Source organism: Marmota flaviventris, chromosome 1 (assembly GCF_047511675.1).
Source record: "Marmota flaviventris isolate mMarFla1 chromosome 1, mMarFla1.hap1, whole genome shotgun sequence".
Lineage (NCBI taxonomy): Eukaryota > Metazoa > Chordata > Mammalia > Rodentia > Sciuridae > Marmota > Marmota flaviventris.
The window spans coordinates 94,596,777-94,615,693 of record NC_092498.1 but is presented as its reverse complement, the minus strand read 5'-3'; the positions used below and the strand labels follow the sequence as shown (position 1 = coordinate 94,615,693).

Genomic DNA, 18,917 nt, shown 5'->3' with positions numbered 1-18,917 from the left:
TGTTACGATGAGCTGTGCACAGAATAACACGAGGCTATCTGCTCTCATAACTACCCAAGCTGGAGCCTCCCAACCACTTGAGTGCATAAATAATGTAAATAAATTGTGCTGCCTAGGTTCACAGCCCAGGGGAATCATTTTGCTGGGAGACTCAGCTGGGGCTCATTTTCACATCCCTCCCGAATGGCTCGCAGCTTCGCAGATGTCTTTGGTAAGTAATTTTGGCAGTCATCATTCCGGATGCGCTGGCCTTTGTTTCTGTTTTCCCTTGCTCTCTCTAAATGTGATGCCAACTCCAAACAGGTGCAAATTTCCCTGATCAGCAAAATCTGCCATGAAAGGCATATCCACAACCATTTTAATTCTAGGCAAACGGAGGCAAAGGGTTTCTCCTACTCTCCAATTTCAGTCCAGCTGCTGCCAGAACCCTAAAGATGGCAGGTGGGAGACAAGAAGAAAAATGGCGAGTGCACAGAGAGGGCGCAGGCAGCTCCTCGCTTCTCATGGAGGTCAGAGGAGCAGGTTGGGGCTGCTCCAGCTTGGTTTCTGTCTGAGGAAGCAAGATGGGGCTGGGCGGAGCACACTGCTTGGCTCCTAATGGCCACCAGTGTGCTCTATCAAGGGCAGCAGGGGACAGACAAGCCTCCCATTCCTCCCTGAAGAGTAGTGGGATTGAGCTGGAAGATGTTCATGTGAAAAAATGAAGGCAGAATCACTAATAAGTTCAAACTCATGGAAGGAAAGGAAAGGGGAGGGAAGCCAACTTTCGTTGACTCTTATCAGGCATCTGGCACTAGGAGAGGGATTCATGCATGTTACTCAGATGATGAGCCTGTATATAGTCACCCCTCATATCAGCAGGTTCAGCATCTATAAATTCTACCAACTGCAGATAGAAAACATAGGTAGGCCCATTATGGCTGCATCTGTACTGAAGTTGTGCAGACTTTTTGATATTATTCCCTAAACAACGTAGCATAACAACTGTTTACCGTGCATTTACATTGTGTTAGGTATTGTAATCTAGAGATGATTTGAAGTGCATCAGAAGATGTATCCAGGTCATATGAGGATCTATGCCATTTTACATAAGGCACTTGAGCATCCATGGATTTGGAGATCCAAGGGAGGTCATATCACCAATCCCCCAAAGATGCTGAGGAATGACTGTACAGGGTAGAACTATGAAGGCAACTCTGTATGTCATCAGGTCATCATCAGAGAACACACCTAACACAGCATCAGGAGGGCCATTATCTTCCCCTTGAACTTTTCAAAGACCTGGGGAAATTATGTGGCAAAGCATGGGAGGGAACAGGAAAGAGCAGTCTGAATGCCACACACCCAAGCAAGGGGTGAAGCAGTAGCAGATGGATCATCTGCAGCTTCAGCTACCTGAGGCTAACAGTTGTCACAGGGGATTGCACCAAAACCTGTGCTCAGGGCCAGCTACACAATTGGCAGGGCCCAATTAATATTAAAAATGCAGGTGCCCTTGTTCAAAAAGCAAGGGGGAAGTTCCATTAAAGGTGCCAAACATAAAGCTTTTTGCTTCCTTCAGCAGTCTCCTCTCACCTTGTCAAGGTGTTTTTCTCTTTGCCATTTGATGTCATTCTAAAAAAAAATTAAAAATTTAAATAACCCACAGGAAGATTACGTTCATCTTTATATTGGATAGTTCCAATCTTACATGGAACTATAAGGGCACTGAACTCATAAATGGAATCACCGAAATTCCACTACTCTTATTTGGTAGCTTGTCCCTAGAGGTTGCTTTGAGCTACCCAGAAGAGAGAAAGGTAATGCTGGAAGGAGAAATGGAGGCTTCCTTGAGGTGCAGAGTCACTAGACTAAATATTCCCTCCAAACAGGGGCTACTTGGGGCAAGTGCCAACCTTCACAGGCACTGGGGTTCCCATCCTGAGACAATCAGGCTGGAGAGCTGTTGAGGTCCTCCTGCCAGTGCTCAGTGGGTCTGCAGTCCAACCAGGAACCTCCCTTGCTCAGGACCCACCACCAGTCCAGAGCAGAAGGATGATTCCCAGAGTCTTCTGTCATACTTAGATAGGGGCTGGAGCTCACTTCCCCTGCCCACTAAGTACCAGCACTGCCAGCTGGGGCAGTGGACAACTGCTTCCATGCTCAACCCCAATCTTTACCTGTCTGTGCCCAGGTTCTCACAGGGGGCAGAGGGCAGGGAATAAAAGCCTCCCTCACTGACATCCCCTAGCTGACACTGGGCTGGAGGGCACAGCAGCCAAGTACCCATCCCTGGGAGGTGGCTGGAAGCAAGATCTTGTAGAACTGAGTCTCCAACTCCTTCCTTCACACAGATTCTGTTATCCTGTTGGACCTCACTCACATAACACAAGTTCAAATAAAAGTTGTCTTGTTTTTGTTTTTTGAAGGGCAGGGAATTGAACAGAGGGTCTCACATGTTAGGCAAGTGCTCTATCACAGAACTACATCCCCAGCCCCTACAAAGGCTCTTAAGAAGTTCAGAATGGTGGTTATAATTCTGATTAAAATGTCCTAGACTAAAAAAGTACAGTGGGAAGCAAAAAAATAGACAACCTCAGAAGCCATGAGTGGACACACATCTCTCACACACTTCCCATCCTGTGTCCTTCATGACCCTTGCTGAAGAGACCACTGTTAGTCAGATTTCCATCCCTTTAATGACATACCTGAGATAATTAACATAGAAAGAGAAAAGGGTTGTTTGGGCTCACATTTTTGGAGGTTCCAATTTATGATCTATTGGCCCTGCTGCTTTGGGCCCACGGTGAGGCAGCACATCATAGCAGGAGTAAAGCAAAAGCACTCACCTCATGATCAAGAAGCAGAGGAGAGAAAGAACAGGTATCATGGTACCACGGTCCCCTTTGGAGGCATACTCCCAATAACATAAGGTCCTCCAATTAGACCTCACCTCTTGAAGTTCCCACCACATCCCAACATCACCAAGCTGGGACCTGGGGTGAAACCTGGTGTGTTCCCTGGCATCCTTGCATCTGGAGAGGGCTGCCTGAACTTCATCCCCAACTTCAGATCTTCCCACAGAGTCTAAAACAACCTTTGGAGAGTATGAAACAGTCTATCCCCCCTAAGAAACTTCTGATGCTTCTGGTCCCTCTAAATGACACTCCCCAAGCCCCAACCATTATGATGGGCACATAATTAATTTATTGTCCAAACTGGGCTGTTTGATAGGAGAGACACCACTACTAACTAATACCAGGAAAACCTGGGCTGGCCAAACAAATCTGAATGTACAGCTACCCCCACTGACAGTCTGAGAGCTGTATGCCAAGCTGACTCCACAATCAGGAGCGGTATCCAGAGAGGAGGTCCGAGCCCCTAACATACCTGTATGTATAATAACTTGGATTCTGAGTCCAGCTTGGGTTCAAATCCTGGCTTAGCCACTTATATTTACTTATTGACTCTGAGCCTTCATTTCCTTGTCTGTAAGATATATATATAATGATGGCTAACTTCTCAGACATCTAGGATAGTTTTTATGACAGGATGTTAAAAACTGAAATATTTCTTTCTACGTCCGTTTTATCTGAGGCCACCAAAATGTAGGACCAACTGTTCCTACCTTCCCTCCATCTAATTTCTTCCAAGAGAAATTTTTAGAGCACCTCTAAAATACTAGCACCTGCAAAAGAAGGAGTGAAACCAGGTCTGTAGCCTGTTGCCTAACTCCTTCCTCAAGGGCCCACCAGGGTTGAGGCTAGGGACAGCTAGTTTTAGGATGGCAGTGGGGCCCTGCTCTCCCCAAGGGGGAAGATGCAGATGCCTCCCCCCACCCCACCCACTATAAGGAAGTCACCCAGAGACCTGGATGGGGTCACCAGAGCCTGCAGCCAAGAGGGCTGATGTGTGACACCCTGTGAGGAATGGAAAGGCAGTGACAGAAGCAACAGAGCAGAAAGAGTGCCCTGAGCAAGGAAAAGGACCACATGAAAGGAAGGGGACAGTCCAGAGAGGACAGCCTGAAGGACAAGGTGACCTCACAGGGCTTGGCCTTCAACTGACCAGGGATGAAACAGCAGACTAAAGTGACTGAGGGGGGTGTGGGGAAGGCACCAACTCCACCAGGGGAGCCTTTGTCGTGAGCCCTAGGACAGTCCACACTACAGAGAACCAGATCCAGTCATCTTCCCAGACAGAGGCACTCACCCCAATGGACCTCTTCTCCCTCCACCACCATCCCCAGGGGTCAGAAGTCTCGGCCAGTAACTGCAAAGAAAGGCTGGCCAAGTGGACCACACTCCCCTTCCTGAGCACAGCTATCCAGCCTCAAGCTGGGGATGGGCTGGGAAGAAGGAATTTTACTTAAAATTATGAGGACCAGACTACCTGAACCAGATGTTTTTATTTTCTGAAATGAAATTTAACACAACCAGAGAAATGCATGTTATCTGAAAATGAGCACACGCCTAATCAGGCTGACCGGGACTTCTTCCAGGGGCAGGGGATGATCGAACACTGCAGTCTGAGTGGGCAGTGGGGAAAGAACAGAATCACCCTCTCACTGTGCCCTTGGTTGAATCTGCCAGACCCCAAGCACCAGCAAGATCACAGAGGCCCAACAACCGCTCATGCTCTTCTCTCTGTTGGTTCTGACCATTCTCAGTAGTACTGTAGGCAGGGTCTCCCTTCATAAAGGTCTAGCAGCTGATGCCCAGACCTGGGCACAGTGTGTAGTTTGACTGATGAGGGCACCCAGGTCAAATGCTGCTGGGACCACAGAAGACACCAGGAGGCTGAGCTGGGAGGGGCAAAGGAAGACAGGAAATAGTCCCTCCCCGCCTCCCCCTTTCCCATCTCCCTCCTGGGCTTTCCACTGGCAGGTGCATCCCACAGACGGTTTGGGAAGTGTAGTTGGCAGGGTCCACTCAGTATCGCTGAGCAGAGCTGCAGGCTTGGAGCTAAGGGGTGATTGCTTACCCACCATGAGCTGCTGGAACCCTTTTGGATGAAGCCTAGAGGCTGTGAGTGTCACCCCAGGGTGTGGGAAAGGAGGGAGGCAGAGTGGGTTGAAGAGTCACCAAGCACTTTAGGTGGCCAAAGGCTGGAGGGAGTGCCCTGTGGTCTGTGGGCATCTGAGGCCTGGCTGATTGTCCTCAATTCATCAGTCCAATTACAGCCTCCTTTCTACATCACCTTATTCCTCTGGGACCTGCCTCACCCCAAATTGGCCACTGTTTACCAAAACCCAGAACCTTTAGGAAACCTTTCCAAACAGACCAGAAGAGCACAATCAACCAAAGCCATCTTTTTAAATGAGGCCCTGTGACCTTGCCCTGACTTCTTCTACAGGATAGAGGTTCTACATATGCATTCTATAGTCCAAGCAGTGAGACTAGGAAGGACCCACCCCTGCATGTAATCTCTCCACAAGTTTGTATCCACACCATAAAGAACTCTAAGGTGATTGACTTCCTATTCCAAGGCAAACATTTAGGCTATGTGGTCTTAACTGGGGTCTGTCAGTGGGGAAGCATATAACAAATTGAGACCCTTCAGGATAATTAAATGTGTTTGATAGTATTTCTTTGCTGCCCAAACAACCTGATCATGCTGTCTGGAAGGGACAGGAAACACTAAGGAAAAACAAGTATTCATCACAGGCCAGCTCACCCAGTGCAAAACTCCCCAACATCTTCACAAAGAAATGAGCCCCTCACCCCATCCCAACCATATCCACTGAAAAGGAATCCATCATCATGGATCATCTTTCCCCAGCAGCCCCTTCTGTCCTGCTCCTGCCATCTTCTAGTTAAGCAGTGTGGCACCCAAGAGGCCTATTTACAGCTAATTAGATTAGGAGCTTCTTCATCTGGAAAGATATTTGTAGTTCAAGAAAGAGAGTATGAAGGGTCACTCTCACCCTTCCACAGAAACCAAGGGTTCTGAGCCTCACTCTGCTAAGGGACAGAAAGATGTTCCTGTCCCCCACCTCCTTCGCTTCTCTCCAAACATCTAAACCTTAGGAGTCAGGTTCAAATGGAACTCCATGGAAGACTCCAACTTAGAAAGGTCTCAAAGAAAAGCCAAGAGTAAATCATGCTGCTCCTCTCCCCCACCGACCCCACTTCAAAGGAGAAACAGTCGCTGCTTGAATTGCTTTGTTGCAAAGAAGGGGAGGTGGAGAGATCCTGGAGGACAGCAGCGGATGCTGCCCTCCTACCTCTTCCCCCATCTGTTCAAGAATGATTTCCAAAATATTAAATGCTGCATTTCACTGAACCGGAATTGCATGATGGGTTGGGGAAGGAGGTGGAGGGAGAGAAGCGATTCTGAAATACAATTTCCCAAATGTTTATTTTTCTCCTGAAGACTGTTGCCTGTCCTATTATAAAATCTTCGCACGACCCCTGGCAGGCTGTTGTCTGTAGGGTAAGTAGGCACAGATTGAATTTCGTGCTGTGTCAAGGACAAAATGAATCCTTAATCTGGCAGCAGAAAATGCATATTCACCCGAGAGCAAAGCAGCTCTCGTCTTTCAAGCCCCTACACTTCATTCCTTTTTGAGATGATTCTATCAGGTTGGGCTACTCTTTATTACCCACAAACAGGCAAGATCAGAGCTATAATCTACTCTCACTAACCCGCCTTGCTTCCCACTCTCTGGATTTATCAGGGCACTTAAATTTTCCACTAAGCATAAAGGCAGACTTTCATGGAGTGCCTAAAATATGGAAATTATATCTGAGTTAACTCCAAAAATATTTAAGCATTAGAGTACTTCTTATTTTTTTTTTTCAAGATGAGGAAAGTCTATTGTTTAGTAAAACTAGACAAAATTACATTTTCTGCTCCTTGGACACTTCACAGGCTAGCAGGCTAAAGATGCTACGTGGTGAGAAGAGAAACCTCCATCCTGGTTGCTTCTCATTTATTGTCAGGAAAAGGAAATTATGTCCACACTGCTGAATTCTTTTCTCCCACAGTCGTCAGGCCACCAGAGACAGAACGTTCTTCTGTTCTCTTTCCCTGTTCACGAACACAGGCGAGACAGGCTGTTCCCGAGCTCTGATCGTTCTAACACCCTTCTCAACAAGCTCAAGGTGAGAGTCTGGGTCTCCCAGGTGCCAGTAAAGTGGGGTGCAATCCCAAGTTCATTCTTCTGAAAGCATCCATCATTTTAGCCCTCGCTGTCTTTGAAGATAATTAAAAAGCCAAATACCCGTTGTTATGAAAAACTACAAGACGAAATTATTTTAAGCCCCATACTTCTGAAAGGCATTTCTAATTACCCAGCCTACATGCCTGCCCTCCCAGCAGTTTAGATGGAGATTTCCACATAGTTAGGCAGGGAGAGTCTGTCCACACCTGTGCTGGAACAACTGGAGGATAATCTTTTGCCCTCTGGTTAATCATATCTATCATTTTGCTTCACTCTTTCCCATGTTAGGCCATAAAATGGGTCACATGGAACTAACTCATCACCGGGTAAACACTTAGAATCTCAAGTCTATCGGGATATAGAAAGAGAAAATATATTGGCATTTTAAAATAATTTTGGATAGTTAGGATTGATTGCTGTACTCCTGTCATTCATTAGTTTTTTTCAACTAATTCCTCCTGTGCTACTTCTTAGGGGGTTGTGGAAGGTGGATAAGAGCTGTAGTCAAGACTGGCCTCTCCATGATTTCCTGGGGAGTTATTACGGAGGCAATAGGTAGGGGTTAGTCAGAGGGATGGGCTAGACCATAATTCCTAGAGGAAAATCAAGAGGAGCATGTATGAAGTACAAGGTCCAAAGACTCTAGGGGCAGAAATTTAGGACAGCATTCCCATGCCAAGAATTCAAATCCTAATAGATAAAGAGCTCAAAATAAAAGAGATCAGGAAGTAGCGAAGAGGTCATGATCTTGTGTTGGTAACATGTATTTGAGAGCCAGGAAGAATGACTAGATGAATCAGGCTTTTTGAGTCAGCCCTTCTCAAAAAGACTAGTGATTAGTCAGGCAGGGTAAAGGCTCAGCTACCATAACAAAGAGTCCAAAATTCAGTGACTGAAAATGTCCTGGATCTAAAGTGGCTGCTCCTGGTCCTGCCATTTCCCACCTGAAGTAAGAAAAAGGACCAACTAAAGACATACTTCTCTGGGGAGAACTTGGCACAGAAGTGGCAAAGACCTACCTATATATCTCTCCCAGATTTCTCTCTCTCTCTCTCTCTCTCTCTCTCTCCCCCCCACCCCCACCCCCCCACTCCATTATCTAGTCACATGGCCACACCAGGCTGTATCAGAGACTGAGATCAGTCCCTCACTAGGAAGCCACATGCCCAACAACCACAACTCTATTATTGGATAGAGAACATAGATAAGAATGGACAACCGGGGCTTTCATGATCAAAGTTTCTAGCCTCAAGGAACTTCAAGTCTAGTTGAGAATATAAATAAGCAAATTCATAATAATAATAATAATAATTCAAAGCAAATATTAGCAGGTCTTTACCAAATGTATTTAGCATTATCTCATTTTAATACATGTTATAGCTTGAATGTTGGTGTCCCCGCAAACTCATATTTGGAAGCTATTAACCAATGCTGACAGTCTAAAGGGGTGGGGATCTTTGAGAAGTGATCAACTCATCAGTTTCCACCCTCATGAAAAGAATTAGTGCTCTTATAAAAGAGATTCCAGAAAACTCTCTTGCCTTGTTGCCATGAGAGGATCCAATAATAAAGCATTACTTATGAAGCAAACAGGGAACCCCCACCCCACCAGACACTGAATCTCCTGCTGTCTTGATGTTGAACTTCCTGGCTTCCAGAAGAGTAAGCAATAAGCTTCTGTTGTTTATAAGTTACCCAGTCTAAGGCATTTTGTTATATCAGCCCAAGCAAAGATAATACTAAAAAGTCCCTATTATGTTGTAAATTTTATAAAGAAACTGAGACTTGGAAAGAGGGGCTACCCTATCCGAGGTAATAGAGTTAAACATGGAACCCAAATATAAACTGAGTCTGTGGGACCTAGAACAGTGGTCAGAAACTCTGACCCTGGCTTCTGTCCACCAATTTTTTTTTCAAGTAAGTTTTATTTGAATGCAGCCATATTTATTTATTTTGTATTGTCTATGGCCCCTTTCACATTACAACATCAGAACTGAGTAGCCACAACAGAGACCAAATGGGCTTGCAAAGCCTAAAAAATAAATTAGCTGCCATTTCCAGAAAAAGCCGGCCAACTCTGTCCTAAAGCCAGCAGATGAGGCGCAGTTAGCTAAACATGCACAGGTGGAGAAGGGACATGAAAGAGGAACCTAACAGAGGAAAGCGGGTGCTCAAGGAAGAACCCAAGAGGGAAGTTAGGATTTAGTTAGCTCTTGACTCATGAGTACCAACTGGCCAATAAAAACAAGGACTAGAAGTCTGAAGGGGCAGTGGTAGGTTCAGGGGATCACAGGTGGTGGAGTAGTGGAGGAGAGAGAGATGGAGGAGAGGCTGGAGAAGTGGGGGTGTTCCGTGGGAGATGACAGTGCGTAGCTACAGTAACCCGTAGACCAGCATTTTCTAAACTTGGACAGAATCTAGGGCCCCACCACAAACCAACTGAGTCAGTCTCTGTAGTTTAAAGAAGCTCTCCATGAGACTCCAGGGGACACAGAGAAGAGTGAGGAGGCGGGGCCAGAGGTTGTCGCAATGACCCAAGGCCACTATAAGTGTACATCCAGGAGGTTATGGCAGCAAGGTTTCATGTGACAGCCTCTCAATATAAGATAAAGAGAAGGAGAAGAAGAAAATGAAATAATTCCTTATGACCCAGACAGTGGGGAGTGAGCATGGGCTTGGTTATCAGGTGATCCCAGTGAGGTCTCCTCCCCACTCACCTCTGTAACTTGACTGTGAACTTGGGTTTCATCTGGTATCAAATTCCAGACATCGTTTCCCAGAAAAGAGAAACTACCCACACCCCCAAACAAATCACAGCCTGACTGCTTTAGAAACAATCAAACCTTTAAGTAACCAAATATCATGGGAAGAGTCAACACTGAGGATATTCACCTTTCCTTGCTCATTTGTGGCCCTTGGAGGAATTTATTTATTTTTTTCTATTTGAGAAATTTGTTTCACTGGCCCCATGAAAAAAATTGACTTGTGATTATCTTTGTGTTTGAAACTCTTGTTTTCTTTCTTTTATGAGTCTGTGTACAGTTCTCCAACCACGCTGGGAAATAAGTGACGGAAGGAATGGAAATCGGTAGAAAGAGTCCCAACTGCACAGCATGTACTCATTGGTATGAGGCAGTTAGATAAATGCATCCCTTGACTCATTCCTTCAATAAATAAATCATAGGTTTTGAGCTTAAGTAATAAATAATAGAAGAGGGGAAAGGGAGAAACTAAGAGAAGCTGACAAGGTTTAAAAAAAAAAAAAAGGTATATGAAAGCAAGATGATGAAAGGTTGAGTTTTTGCCAGCCATTCTGTCTGTATTTACTGGCCGTATTTTACTAGAATTCTTTATTTGACTATTTCTTCATTGCTCTTAAGTTTGTGGACTGGCGTAGGGTTAAAAATTAGATGCTATACCTTTTCCCTGAAAATTACTTATTTGGCTGAAGTTGAAGTTTAAATGTACATCAAATGGGCATAATAACAGACGCTGAGTTTGTTGTATGCTTGTATGTAGCATGTTTTCAGCTGCTAAATTTAGGATGATTTGTTATGTGTAAGTAGATAGCTGATGTGCGTGGTATTTGTTGGTCTTCTTTGGACATAATAGGATGACTTCAGTCTTGAGGTTTTCGTATGTGGTATTACAATGTTTGAGCTACTTTCCCCCTACTGCTCTTTGCCTAGCTCCCTCTTACTAAGACAGGACTCACTGTCTTAGTATGTTCTGGCTGTTGTAACAAAAATCTTAAGACTAGGTAAGTTATGAACAACATAAATATATTACTCACAATTATGAATGCTGGAAAGTCCAAGATCAAGACACAAATGACTTAGTGCCTGGTGAGGTTTTGTCTCTGATTCAAAGATGACACTTTCTAGCTGTGTCCCCATAAGGTACAGGATAAAAGGGAGTTTGCCAGAATCTAAGTCTCAACTCTCATTCATGAGGATGAAAGCCCTAGTGTCTTAATCATGTCCCAAATACCACACCTCTTAGCATTCCCAGCATTGAGTACTAACCTTTAACATATGAATTTTGAGGGGGCACAGACCTTCTGACATTAGACAGTACTTTTTCCAAAATCTCTTTCCCAATCTCCATATGTAACTTAAGTGTCCCTTCCATGTACTGCCACAGCACCCTGGGGTTCCCTATTAATACTATAAACAGCCAACTTTTATTGAGCATTTACAATCTAAACTTTGTACATGAATTATCTTTTCTAATTCTTTCACCCAACCAATGAGATAAGTTTCATTACTAATTCACTTTTGTGGGTAATAAAATTGAGGCATAGAGGGGTTAAGGAATGTCTTCAAGGCCACTTGGTTGGGATTGTTCATTATCTGTGCCTCTTTATACTGTGAGTTCTATGAAAAAGAAGCCCACAGCTACCTGATACAATATTCGAGATATTCAACAGAGGTGCCCAGTGCAGACTAATCCTTTTTGTCCTCAGGGTATTTCTCTCTCCCTGTGTGTGTACACACCCCCATGCATGCATGTGTAAGTTGTAATTTATAAGGCCACAGAAATCTTCCCTCAATGTGAGATTCATCTCATACACATGGAATTATAAGGTTTACAACTCAAACTCACAGAGTTAAATTGCTTTCTTGAAGTTGTCTGTTGCAAAGCATTAGTTTATAAGAGCTGTGCTGCCTAATCTAGTTAGGCCTGAGATTGCACTGGCAGACTCCAGATGCTCTATTCTCTCTCTGTTCTCCTGAACTTCATCTGCAGTCCTATGGAAGGCAGAGCTCCAGGGTGGCCAGTGCATGTAAGGCCCAAAGGGGCCCTGGCATTCTGAGTGATGTGTGAGTATGTAGGGTTACATAAAGCCTCCGTTTTTATCCTCCAAATATTCATTCTGCTCTCTTTATAGATGATATTGCGCTTCCATAAAAGAGAAACAGAGAAGGAAAAGACGGGGGCAACTCTTAGGTTACTTGCAGATTTCTGAACTTCTTACCCAAGGTAGTATCTAGGAGACCATTCCCTAAACAGGCAATCAGAAATCTCATTTTCAACAACTAGCAAACCCAGCTTGGCCAATTTGTGACTTCTTGGGATTTGTCAGTTGGGGAGGAAATCAAAAACCAGATATATAAAAATGGGCTACTAAAAGTTGAAGGCTATCCCAAGCTGTCCCTTTCCTAGTTCCATCAGAACTGGGTTCAAATCCCAGCCCCATTATTTACAGCTCTGTGATCTTAGAAGTCAACCAAACTCCCTCTCAGTTCTATTCAGCAGAGCTTTTCTAGGCCCTACACTGCTCTGGTCAACAGAGTCTTCCACCAATGTAAAGTACAGAAATCCTCTTCAGGCCAGATCCAGCAACCAGAGGTGCCCATGATAAACAGGGCTCTCCCCATAGCTCTCATTGAATTAGGGCTTGGTCATTTAATTTACTGCCCTTTCTTAAGTGAAGGTGATTGTTATTTTTGCAGAAATAATATCCAGCATCTGATAAATGATGACTACTCAAAAAGTGCTTTCAGAAGGCAGAGAAAGAGGAAGAAAAATCTTTGCTTCAGAGTTGTGTTATAAAGTTATACAATTTGTGCAAGTTTCCTGTCACAGTGCTTGGAACATAAGGGGAACTCGATATTGATTCTCCATCCTCTCACACTTCAAATGTAAAAGTAACCTAGGAAATAGCACTTTGAAGTATCACAAATGGGTACAAATTTATTTGTAGGATTTATTACTGTAGCAAAGCCTAAAGAAATAGACCTGGGCAGGAAAGTTTATGTGAAGGTCAAGGAGAGTCCTTAAAGTTTCAGACTTTGATGTTTGTATAAGAAAAGGCACTATATGAGATAGCTGGGTCAAATGGTGGTTCCATTTCAAGTTTTCTAAGGAATCTCCATACTGCTTTCCAGAGGGGTTGCACCAATTTGCAATCCCACCAGCAATGTATGATTATGCCTTTCTCCCCACATTCTCACCAACATTTACTATTGTCTGTATTCTTGACAACTGTCATTCTGACTGGAGTTAGATGAAATCTTAGAGTAGTTTTGATTTGCATTCTCTAATTACTAGAGATGTTGAACATTTTTTCATATATTTGTTGATCAAATATGTATCTTCTTCTGAGAAGTGTCTTTTCAGCTCCTTAGCCCATTTATTGATTGGGTTGTTTGTTTCTTTGGTGTTTTTTGAGTTCTTTATATATCCTAGAGATTAGTGCTATCTAATGTGTGTGCATGGAAAAAATTTGCTCCCAGGATGTAGGCTCTCTCTTCACCTCATTGATTGTTTCTTTTGCTGAGAAGAAGCTTTTTAGTTTGAGCCCATCCCATTTATTAATTCTTGATTTTATTTCTTGCGCTATAGAGTCTTGTTAAGGAAGTCAGGGCCTAATCCGACTTAATGAAGATTTGGGCCTATTTTTTCCTCTATTAGGCACAGGGTCTCTAGAGTAATTCCTAGGTCCTCAATCCACTTTGAGTTGAGTTTTGTGTGTGGTGAGAGATAGCTAAACTGTGGAAGCAACCTTGATGCCCTTCAATAGATGAATGTATAAAGAACCTGTGGTATATATACACAATGGAATATTACTCATCATTAAAAGAGAATAAAATTATGGCATTTGCAGGTAAATGGATGGTGTTGGATAATATCATGCTAAACGAAGTAAGCCAATCCCAAAAAACTAAAGGCCAAATGTTCTCTTTGAGATAAGTGGATGCTGATCCATAACAGGGAGGGGGAAGGCATAGGAAAAGTGGAGGAACTTTGGGGCAAAGGAGAGGAAGAGGAGGGACGGTGTATGGGGGCAGGAAAGATGGTGGAATGAGATGGACATTATTTCCCTAGGTACATGTATGACTGCACATATGGTATGACTCTACATTGTGTACAACCATAGAAATGTAAAGTTGTGCTACAGTTGTGTACAATGAATCAAAATGCATTCTGCTGTCATGAATATTGATTTTAAAAAAAAAGAAAAGAAAAGGCGCTAAGAAAATAAACATTAAAAAGAAAGAAAAGGCACTAAGCTAGTGAAATGCAGATGGGTGGGTGGGAAGAGGACCTGAGCAGGCAGGCCATGAGGTGACACTTTAGCGGGACTGTGGAACTGAAAGGTATGAAACAGCAATTAAGTCTCACATGCACCACCTGCAGGACAGTGAAGGAGTCGCACAGCAGCAGAACTGCAACATCTGTGGTCCCAACACCAAACAGCCGTTGCCTCTAATTCCCCAGCCCTGAGACTCGAAGAATTATCCAAACACCAATCCAAAAGCTATTTTATTCTTTTGGCAAAATTAACGTTCTTTGGGAGTTTAATTCCTGGGAAATAAATAAAAATTACTTATTTAACTGAGGATGATTCTTTTCATATCTTTTTTCAACAGCAGTTACCAGCACATTCCTCCAAATGACTTTATACTGTTTGGAAATAATCAATTCAGATCTAACCCAGTTAAGTGTATTAGAGAAGGGAATACACTGTGCAAATTTTCCATAGCATTTCTGGACAGGGAGGGCCCAAATGTAAACAGTGAAATAAAACCACCAAGGATCTTCCCTTTTTCATTGGAAGATGGGCACAATCCAGTGACTGTGTGATTGATGCCATTACTCTTTCTCTCACCTAACATCAGTTGCTTGTTGAAGCAATGGCTTAACATATTCAAATTCCAAACTATTTTATTTACTAGATATTAATTAAAACACGAGAATGAGCCAGGGGATGACACAGCAAGAAGGCTCTAACTAGACGTGGGCCCCTCAAACTTGGACTTTGCAGCCATGGGACTGAAAAATAAATCTGTTTTCTGAGAGAGAGAAAGACACAGTGGATTTTTCTCAATGCATGGAAATACATACACACATACACAGAGCAATATTAAAGGAAAATATTACACAAAATAGCGTATATGTGCTGATGGTGACATAAAAACACATTTATGACATTGATAAAAGTGGAAAAATTGGGAGCAATTCAATAGTTGACCTCACCCTCTTTGGGTTGCTTAGGCTCTTTAAGCTTGGAAGATTTTTCTAGGTAAATATTAAATCTTTCCACATATGTACATTTAAGATGAGTTCCTAAGAACATGAATGCTCAAGAGCAATAAGTAGGAGTTGATCAGGGAAGTCTTAATTTGTATTTTTCCTGCCTTAAATGCCTGAAATATCTTGGGTATAATGTTGCGTGAATAAGGCTTTTAGTGTTTAATGTGACTTAAACATTCTTTTCTTTTTCTTTTTTAATATTTATTCATTTATCTATTTATTTGGTTAGGCTCTAAAAACATTTGCTATTAGTGGCTGTTACTTTTCATTATTATCTACTGATTTTACTAACAAAGAAAAAATATATCAAGGCTGCCATTGGTCTGCTCAAATCTTTTCTGTTATCTGATCATAAACTATACTACACTTAAACAGGGGACAATCCTTTTGGAAAGGAACACCAGGTGCTCCATCTTAACCTCAATCCTTTTCATAGTACAGGGCTTCTGACTTGTCAATCCATTGCTGACTACGTCTTTTGATTTTCCCAACAGTGCTGTTGAAGTAAATAAGGTAATATTCCTCTAGTCATCAGAGATACTAAGACAAAGAATACTGTTAAAGCTACCTCTCCCCTGATATGCACAGTTAGAAACACTAAAACCTCACCATGACACTGTAAGAAGTCTAAGACATTCAATCAGGAAAACACAGCTTTGCCTTATTTTGAAGTTAATCAAATCAGCAGGATAAACCTATCCAGCTGGCCTGCTCAGGCCTTCCAGGGCTACAGCTGCAGAATGCAAACTCACCCCAGGCCCAGCTGCGATTCAGTACCAGCCGCTGTCCAGTACAGTTTAAATCTTACCCCAGGGATGCTTCCAGCACTGACTGAGAATTCCCAGATCGTAGCGAGGCTTTCAGGAATCTCCCAGCTAGTTAAGATCCATTTCCTTCAGAGGGATTGAGTTGAGAAAACACTGGAGGCAATTTCAAAGACAGTTACCTGCCATTTCCTCACTTTCCCTACCCCTCAATATCTTCTCTCCCCCAACGGAGAAAAGAACTTTATCACTCTCCTGACTGAGAATGGGAGCTGCATGGAGAATAGAGCCCATGTCCAATGTCACTGTGTCCTAATTATGAGTTTTACTGTATTTAAAGAGTCCAACATGGAGAACAGATTTGATTCCTTTCCCTACTTTACTGGCACATTTCAGAACTAGCACAAATATCACTAATATTTCAGGCTACAGAGGAAATTAGACATGCCTCCCTATGCCAGCAGAGTTCTTATCTATCCTCCTCCTGTAGAAGGGAGAACAATCCCATCCAGATTCAGAACCCTAGTTCCATGTCTGGTTTCCAAATCTTTAGGCACCACTGTGCAGACAACAGAGAAGGAGGTAAAAGAGTGGGGTGGGGAAGGAGTGTATTGTTCTCTTAACTTTTAACATGTTTTACAGGTTACTGGCTGACCTGATACAGCTCATAAATTCTGCCTACACCTCGCAATCCTCTTGCTTACTCACTATCTCTGCCTAACACAGCTTATAAGTTTTATCCATTCTATTTGTTTTTCTTGTCTTCTGTAGCAGAATTGAATATTTTTTATTCCTACAGCAAACACACACTGTAAGCAGAAAGATGGGTGGAGGAATAAGATAAAGGGCAGGGGAAGTGGCAGGAAAAGCAGGAGCCAGAACAGAGAGAGGCTGAGCCACAGCAATGAGGTGGAGTTTTGAGCAGAAAGTGGTGGGTGCCAAACTCTTGAGGAGTGAAAGTCACAGTCACCGGGTCTCCAGGGACTTCTGAAATCACTTGAGAGCCTCCTTTCAATGAGTTTGCTCCTCTCCTTTGGAGGGGAGAAGTCACATTTTATGACAATATCTCCTGGGAAACCCTCCTTCCTGACCACCCCTTCTTGCTTCCAGCCCCCACTGGGAATCATACTTTGGGGAATGATAAGGATGAAAATTTCCACACGTGGAACGAGTCAAGCGAGGAAGGAGGAGCCATGAGGTCTCGCAGGCATTATAGATAACTGCTACATTGGAACACATGTATATGTCATGTGATTTATTTTGACAAGGTAATCAAATCTTAGTTCCCTGAATAATAAGAATTAGAAGTGACTTGTCCAACTCAGGTCATGTGTTGGTCTCCTTGGACCCCCTTAACAAAGTACCACCATCTGGGTGGCTGCAAACAACAACAACAAAAACAAACAAACAACCTTATTGTCTCTGCATTCTGGAGGCTACAAATCCCAACCAGGATTGTAGCAGTGTTGGTTCCTCCAAGGGGTCTGAGTGAGAATCTGCTCCGTCCCTCTTCAGCTCCTGGTGAAGCTGCCCAGAATGTGGCTCCAGTCTCTGCCTCTACCAACATGTGGCCTGCCCTGTATCTTCATTTCAGTGTTTCTTCCTCTTCTTATAAGGACCAGTCAGCTGGGGCTAGGGGCCTATCCTATTCCAGATTGACCTCACCTTAACCAATTATATCTGCAATGACCCTATTTCCAAATAAGGTCATATTCCAAGGTACTGGTACTTAGGACTTCAATATATCTTTAGGGGAGAGGGGACAAAATTCAACCCATAACAGTCCACAATTGAGAAGTAAACATTTTTATTTTATTTATTTGGAGTCCTAATTCTCTAACACTCTTATGGTAGGAAGATTGCTTGAGTTTTTCCAAGTGTAAAGATTATGGTAGTGTAAGATTATGGTAGATTTTATTTTATACATACTGTATATATGGGACACACCCTTAACAGTATCTATCTCACACTATCTATCCTCTTGGGAATGGCAATGAAGGGCTTCCTATATTGTCCGTTTTGTATTTCTATATTGTAATTTATTATAATATTTGAGGTTTTAGAGGGGGGGACCAGGGATCAAACTCAGGGGCACTCACCCACTGAGCCACATCCCCAGCCCTATTTTATATTTTATTTAGAGACAGGGTCTCATTGAGTTGCTTAGCGCCTCACTTTTGCTAAAGCTGGCTTTGAACTCACCATCCTCCTGCCTCAGCCTCCCAAGCCTCTGAGATTATAGGCATGTGGAATATTTGAGTTTTTATAACAGGCATGTACTTCTTTGTCAACAGAAAGAACTAAAAAGAGGCATTTTTCAAGGGACTTAACTTTCCCTCGGCAATCCATCTCTGTAGGACATAGGGAGAACCATCATGAATGTGGAAAAATGGCAGGAGACAGGAGTCTGTGATTTGTCTTAAGTCTTAAATTATCATTAAAGGAGGACTTCAGGTTTTCATGTTTACCTCAAAAAAAGAGACAGGTTTTAAATACTGAAAGAGGCAGTTTTCCTGTTAGTCAAGACTAAAAGGAAATATTGACTTTTAGGATTTCTAACCAAAGTAAGATTCCCCAATAAAACTCAGACCAACCAGTTCATTTTGAATTTTAGATAAGCAACTGATAAACTTTTTAGTATAACTATGTCCCAACAACTGCATGAGACATACATATACTATTCATTGTTTGCCAGAAATTAAAATTTAACTGAGCAAACTGTGCTTGTTAGATTTACTAAATCTAACAAAGCTATTCCAAACATACCAGTAGATACGCTTTTTCAAAAAAAAAAAAAAAAAAAATTAGAGCACAGTAGGGATTTGTCCCAGAGGGCACTTATAAAAGGAACAATAAGAAGTCATAGCTGGCCACATTTTTCTCCTGTGGTTTTTGCACCAGCCATAGAAATGTGACTTAAATGAATCCTATTGTTGTCAACACTCCAAGTCAGGGGTTCTTGTCACTGT

General features: G+C 42.9%; 1 protein-coding gene across 2 annotated transcripts in view; it reads left to right on the top strand.

Moving 5' to 3' along the window:
* Aoah (acyloxyacyl hydrolase) overlaps nt 1–18,917 on the top strand; it is a 214,424-nt gene that overhangs the window by 117,123 nt on the left and 78,384 nt on the right. The window contains exons 11-12 of one of the 2 annotated variants that reach the window (XM_027939630.2): nt 117–211; nt 6,969–7,085. In XM_027939630.2, coding sequence (XP_027795431.2) covers nt 117–211; nt 6,969–7,085 — 212 coding nt within the window. The remainder of the gene's footprint in view (nt 1–116; nt 212–6,968; nt 7,086–18,917) is intronic. The other variant, XM_027939631.2, reaches the window with a different exon arrangement.